The sequence below is a fragment of the Solanum verrucosum genome, unplaced genomic scaffold (genome assembly GCF_900185275.1).
Source record: "Solanum verrucosum unplaced genomic scaffold, falcon-dt-bn FXZP01000048.1, whole genome shotgun sequence".
Lineage (NCBI taxonomy): Eukaryota > Viridiplantae > Streptophyta > Magnoliopsida > Solanales > Solanaceae > Solanum > Solanum verrucosum.
The window spans coordinates 3,380,666-3,388,184 of record NW_026020157.1 but is presented as its reverse complement, the minus strand read 5'-3'; the positions used below and the strand labels follow the sequence as shown (position 1 = coordinate 3,388,184).

General features: G+C 40.3%; 1 protein-coding gene across 1 annotated transcript; it reads right to left on the bottom strand.

The window, feature by feature from the left end:
• Positions 1–3,583: 3,583 nt before the first annotated feature.
• Positions 3,584–3,979, bottom strand: LOC125828333 (uncharacterized). Its single transcript, XM_049507648.1, has one exon. The coding sequence runs from the start codon at positions 3,977–3,979 to the stop codon at positions 3,584–3,586; it is 396 nt and encodes a 131-aa protein (XP_049363605.1).
• Positions 3,980–7,519: the final 3,540 nt, after the last annotated feature.

Sequence of the window (7,519 nt, the reverse complement as noted above, 5' to 3'; positions counted from 1 at the left end):
CCACTGTGACACCCCTAGATGACTTAAAGGGGTGGCTTGATCCTCTCACTTCTGACACCACCCCGAGGTGGATTGAGGCAGGAGCTCCTATTGAGAAGAAGGATTTGAACATCAGTGCTCGATATTGGTTCGGGTTCACTAGCAGCTCCATCATGCCTTCACAGAATGAGTCCATCCTCCGCCACCCAAAGGCGACCTGTCTCGGATCAATTATAGCACGGAAGAGCCTCGACTTGGGGATAATCATAGAGCAAGAGACGACCATAAGAGCCAAACAGCGCCAGACATCCCTTCCTTTCCTTGTACATATTACACAGCTATGTCGGCGGGCTGGAGTTCCTCGTGACGAGAATAGTGACATTGAGGTCATGATTTCACGTATCAGGACACTTCATCCAATACTAAGTGCCAACGATCATTAGTCAGTAATATAACCCAACTAAATGAGTTGGGGTCGAATCCGTGGTACGTGTTTAAGAATTAAGAGCAAAGTACGAATATGTTCAAGTGAATCATAGAAATAGATATTTTACGAATAAAAGAATAATTCAAATTAAAGGGTGACACAAGTGTCAAATAACAGGGGGTTTGATTGAGTTATCAACTACAATAGCAGCAAATAACACGAATTAACAAGTAATGAGGCGGGTTCTTGGGATGTGATTCGATTATAGGCTAAGGTAGACAAATGGGTAGTTGCAACTGATAGTAAATAACTGTAAATCAGTGAATAAGCTAGACATTAGTGAGGATAAACTTTCTCTCGAAAAATTTATCCCGAATCAAGTTGGTTTCTCTCGAACACCAGCAAGCAGCAATTAAGAACAACCTACGCTTTAGTCCATTCACTCTCTTGAGCTGAATGTGTGGAAAGGGGTTTAGGATTCACTCTCTCGAGCTGAACCCATGACAACCCAATACCCATAGACCATGGTTTTAAAACCTCTCTCTCTCGAGTAAGCCAAAAACACGAAGGTAGAGTTGCATTTGCAACTACAACCCTTTAAATTAAACCAAAATTACTAATTGAAATCACTTTTAAACAACATTTAAACTATCAATTAGCAATACCCATAAGCTAAATCAACCCATAATCACATAATCACACCCCAAGAATTGGGGTTTTAGCTAGACATCATAAAAAGATAGAAATCGTTACCAAATTGTGTTTCCATCAACTGGGTACGATTAATTTCGTCTTTACAAAGGTCCAAGTTGAAGAATCTCAAAGGGCCATTTCTAATTTCTCAAAAATGGAAAACTTCAATTCTTCAAAGCTAAGAAAAAGTTTGTCTCAATACTCTCAGTTCAAACTCAAAATTTACTCTAATGAATTTTCAAAATAAAATTTGATACTAAACATAATGTTTGAAAATGTATGTATAGTCTCCAAAAATATGTTGCGAAGGGCCATTCGGCGCAGTAAGTCGGGATCACCGATCAACTCGGCGATCCGCCCTTTGGTCAGTTCCATCGCCTTTTTGCTTTGGCCATCAACATCCTCAAGTTCTGTAACTTTGGGCGATCCAGCACTGCATCATGGAACCGTTCGGCGACTCGCCGACTGCTTCTTTGTCTCGTCAACTTGTTTTTCTCCTTAAGGGCTTGGTACATTGGAACTTTAGGCGAGGTAATAGACACTCGACGATTCGTCCAATGGATTAGGCGATCAACATGCCTTCTTTTCTTTGTTCTTTCAGCTGCCTTGTTCCTTTTTGCTCGTTAGTGTCCATGATTTGTTCCTCAATCCAAATACCTGAAAATCAAGGATTTTACATCAGTTATTGGCACAAAATAAGCATTTGAGGACACTAAATCTATCCAAATAAAGCCATAAATGAGTCAAAATCATGGACTCATCAACACCCCCAACTTAAACTTTTGCTTGTCCTCAAGTAAAATTCAAGTTCAACAGTTCAAAAAGGATGTCTCAAACAGTGCTACACAAGACTCAATAATGAATGCACACGAGAAGACTCAGCTTACTCGTGCAAGGATCAGTTGTCACCCAAAGATTCAAATTGTTACTCACCATTTTCAAAGATTCTCAAGTTCACCATATTTGCTTCAAATGCAAGTTCAAGCTCAACAAAGGTACTCAAATTCCCTCACACAAAGAATGATTCCATATTCACACACAATGGTACAACAATTAATATCTCCGGATTCGCAATCAACACTCACACTCACAAAGATGAACACAATGCATGATTCCACCCATGGGTTTGCCTGTATTTTCCAATCAACACTTGTTTCAACTCACTCAAGATCGAAAAGGTCTTTTCAAGGTTGTAATGGGACTGAGTGTAAAGGTATGGTCATTTAGGCTCAGTGGATGCTATCCTCATGAAATGTGGTATGACAACACTTTTCTTCCCTTTTCTTCATCATTCTCATTCATGCTCAAAAGTCACCCAATTATTTACTTTCCATGGACTGTTGGACACCCCATTTCTTTTTGCATTTTCACAACTTTATTCCACAACTTTTTTATTCTTTTTCTGTTTCATTCTTCTCTTTTTTTTCTCTTTTTTTTTTTGTATGAAGGGGTTCCATCTTTCTCAAAACCATGGGTCAAAGGGGACTTCTTTGGATTTCTTGATTTACCTTCTCTTTTCACCACACCCCCAACTTAGGCTTTTGGCCTAAGTTGGATATTCAAGCAAACCACAAATCATGAGGATTATGGGTAATGGATAAAGAAAGTTCACAATGTCATCAAGTTTCTTGCAAGGAAAGGGTTAAGTCTCAAAAAGTGTTCAAACGAAGTTCACACACTCACAAGGTAGGCCACAAAAGAGGTATAATGTCAAATTGTTTCACTCTTTAAAGCTGCCTAAGATCATTTCAAGAGATTGCATCACTTAGTCAACTGAACCAACAGAGCAAATTCTAGGTGTCATCACGCATGGTTCACAGTAAGCTAATCACACACAAGGCATTGTCACCAATGTCAAACAAGACTCCACACTCTCGCTAGTGTGCAATGTTCATCAGAAGAGACTCAATTTGATAATTGGCTAGTCACAGCGAGATGCAAAAAGTTCACATATTACCTATGCAACTTCATTTGGCCTCAGCGTAGCCATACATTCTATTTTGTTCGATTATGAGCATTATTCAAGTTAATGGTATTGATCAAGAACGATACTCAAATTTGCAAGAGAACAACCACATTCAAACATAAACAAGAGGTGGCACAATTTTTTTTCGGGAAGGGTCCAAAAATCATTTACAATTAAAACAAGGAGCCACAAGCTTAATCATCCACAACAACAGTGCTAAAAAATTTTTATAGCTTAAAAACCCAAATATATAAACAGAACAATAATAACACAAGGTGGGCCTCACCCCACCACAAAACAAAAGCTATTTGTCGGCAAATGCAAGAAATAAAATATCCAAAAAGTCAATAAAAGAAGACAGAGAGGGTGGTAAAGAGAAATTATGTTTAAACAATCGCCCTAACTGTCTAGGAATTAGTGCCCAGTGTAGTGCTCTGAACTTAGGCATCAGTGGCCGGAGTCACATCAACAGTAGCAGGTCCACTAGGGTCAGCCAAATTCGTATCTACCAATTAAGTCTACACAAATGCATCGATCATGGCCTCCTCAGTATCTGTAATGCCCTCGTAAGAAGCCTCCTTAGCAACCTCAAACATCTCCTCCTCTGTCTCAGCCTCAAACTCGGGGTCAACTATATCCTCTGTGAGAACATCATCTCCGGGGGTAGCCGAAGGCATATCTGGCTCAACTGGCACATCTGGCACATCTGGGATCTCCACCATCCCAAAAATCATGTACATATCGGTGGACTTCAGCTGGTCCACATATCTCCTTAGTGCAACAATGGCGGCCTTTAGAGCCGTCACCTCCTCGGTGGACCCTTGGTCACACTCACACACCGCTATCATAGCCTCAAGTGCATCAATGGTAGCACTTAAGAGTGTCACAACATCAGTGAGGGCTGACTGAATCATGCCTGGAATGGAGGCCTCAAGTCTGGCAGCACATGATCGGTAGAATGGGCTAGCTGCCCCATCCGGAGTAATGATGCTTGAGTGAGCGGGGACCGAGAGGCAGTAACAACAGCATATCTGGGAGGCAATGTAGCAGCAGAGGAGCTAGGGGTATCAGAAGGAACAACACTGGATGTACTTGAAGGCCCAAGGGCTGGAGTAGGCAAAGGTGCCTTTGTAGGTAATGTGTTTGTGTCCACAACTGGGGAAGAGTCCACTAGGGTTGCCTTCTTTTTCTCTTCCTCATCTTTTAAATACTCCGCCTCGATTCTCCGGATATCAGTAGAAGATGTGGGAATCACTTCCACATCCTTCTTATCATCTCTAGGAACCCGAGCTCGTCTGCACAGCTCGGTGATCAACACCAGAAAAGGAAGGAAAGTCTGGCGCTGCTTGGCCCTCATGAACATCTCCTTTGCAATGATCATCCCTAAGTTCAGCCTTGTCCTCGCAATAAGGCAACCTAGGTAGGCTGCTTTGGCGTGATGGAGAATAGACTCGTTTTGGGAAGGCATGATCGTGCTGCTGATGAAGCCAAACCAATACCTCGCTGCCATATTGAGGTCCTTCTTTTCAATAGCTTCCCCAACCCAAGCCACTTGGGAGTGGCGTCTGATATCAACGGAGCCAACCACTGCTTCATGTTCTCCAGCGTCTTTGTCCTGATCTTGTATTGACAGTCATTCTCAAGTCTTGTAGTACATTCTAAGACGACATTGATGGCAGAAAAATCACACTGCACCCTCTTACCCCTGACAACCACGTAGTCATCCGGTTTGAATTTAGCTGCCGACTTCTTCCCTTGGGGTATCAATAGCTCCATAAGCAGAGTAGAATTCCTGGACCTAATTAGGAATGTAAGGGCCATGAGGCTTGGTGAATAGTTTGAAGTTGTGCGACTTTAAGCAACTCATTATCTCTGGGTACCTGTCAATAACTCTATCAGTGGACAGATGCTTCTCCTCGATAATGGTCATCAGCCCTCGGTCTTCAGTTTGTTCATAGACTTGGGAGGAGGATCCTGTATTGGTGGTTCTAGGACCATGGCCTGTGCTGGAGAGGGAGGATAATGTCACGACCCGAGAGCACCCCCTAGTCGTAACCGGCGTACTCGACCTCGAAGAGGTCTAATACAAGCCTCTTACCATTCATTCATCGCATAGACACTAAAATCATAAGGAACTAAAAAATTTCTTTACCAAGAAAACATTTCATAAAAAAAAACAATAGCAAGCGGAAGACTTTCTAGACTTTATACATGATGTCTCAAAACCATCTAATACTTTAGAGTACAAAATTCGGGACTAATCCCATACACAACTTAAACAATACTAAAAAGACATAAAAGAACATATAGGGTATTGTCCTCGAATATATGAGGACTCACCAAGTCTTCATCTTCAACACTTAGAAACCTATCAAATAGCCATGACATGTCATCATCTCCAAATCCCTACACTTTAGTCCAAAAAGGGAAAGAAAGGGGTTAGCACAATTAAGTACTAAGTATGGAGACCATGCAAAAACATGCCAAAAAGGACAATTTCAAGGAAGTAAATGCTTTCATATCATTTGATAAAACCTTTCCTTTATAGGTATAAGAGACATAATACAAGTCAACATTAACATATAAGACCATAGCCAACCATACATATACTCAACATATGTCCATATACAACCCATGCTTGACTTTAAAAGAACATATGTCATTTCATTACCATAGGACCTTTACCTAATATAATCTTAAGACACACTTGAGTGAGATAAGAAGTGACCGCCCATACAACCTCTTCAAGCACACTTAAGTGTTCCCCAAGATTACCTTAGATAAGGACATTTCCTTCACAACCTAACATCAATAGACCAACATTCTTTAAGAAACCATTTTGGAGACATTCATACATTAGCCATTAAGGCTTAGGGAACTCACTTTAGCATCTTCAAAGCCTACTCGTGCCATGTGTAGATAGCATCCCATACTACTACCTACACGTTGTAGAACCTATCCAATAACTAGAGTGCACATCCCACATGATGGGAATAGGCATTAACCGACATAGACCATGCGAGCTAGACATGGAATCCAGTGTCATAAAACCCTACACCGTGGAAGGTGTTCTACTTGCCAAGGGTAGAACTAGGACACATCCCATGTAGGCACATGGTTTAGGGGATATCCAAAGATGTTCATTGTACTCTTGCCTCATACTCGGGAGAGCTACCATCTTAACCATATCCACTCGGTGCTTAGACTTAGTTCCCATGGAGTAACTTCATTCACATGTATGTGCTAGAGAGGGCACCATCATTAGGTCTACCGACCCATAGCACATCTACCAAGAAGGGCACCACAAGGATCTATCGATCAAGGTTCATTAAGGATAGCTCATTAAATCCCCCTGGAAGGGTGCCTTAGGCCTACCAATTTTTCATTAAGGGTGCCTTAAGCCTACCGGTCCAAGGTTCATCATTTCACACATGAGAAGGGCTACCACCATTAGGTCTACCGATTTCATGGTTTTACATTTACTTAGGAAAGCTAGACTTATGAAAGGGCACCATTTCTTAGTTTTGCCAATTCAAGTCTTGGCCTAAAATTCCTCTTTTAGCATTTATAGAAAGGGCACCATTTCTTAGTTCTGCCCACTTCACACATTTATGCATTCAAGACTTTAAGTAACAAGGAGGGACACTTTAGTCTACCAACCAAGTCACAACATTTTCATTTAAGGATATTTCATAATCCAACATCATTTCATATATACATCATGAGAAGTCATACTTTAACTCACAATGCTAGCCACTTTACATAGGATCATCACAAGATCACATAAAACTCATTCACATCATACCTTCACATATAGCTTCATATAAAACTCATTCACATCATACCTTCACATATAGCTTCACATAAAGCTTTACATATAGCTTCATATGTGTATAATAATACAACAATATAATAACATTATATAATGCCCTTCATGGCCTCAATTCACAATAATACAACAAATAACCACCTCCACCAAAGGTGGATCAAACCAATAAATAACAATTATATCAATACTAAGAGATTAGGCCATCTTACCATCCTTTTCAAAGGCCATAAGCCACAATACTCAATTCCATGCCAATTATACAATATTTATCAAGTTTGATCAACTTACCCTCTTTCCATGGCTATTTTCATCATCCTCATATTCCAACAATTAACAATACAATAACAATGATAATAACAACATTCAACTATACAAGCTAAGCTAAGCATAAGTCAATAATCAATATGAAGACCAATTCACAATTTTGCCCATTCAAGGCTAACATCCCACATCCTTCAATTCAATAAAAATTCTTAACAATTCAACATAGATAAATACATATATGAACAGTCCACAACAATCTACACAATAATCGTCCATCAATTACACAAAATCAATACACCCACTTTAGGCCAAATTTAGAGAATTTGAGAAGACATGGGTTCATGGGGATTTATTTCTAAAA

Coding starts and splice junctions, on each gene's coding strand:
- LOC125828333 (XM_049507648.1), bottom strand. CDS start 3,979: ATGATTCAGTCAGCCCTCACTGATGTTGTGACACTCTTAAGTGCTACC.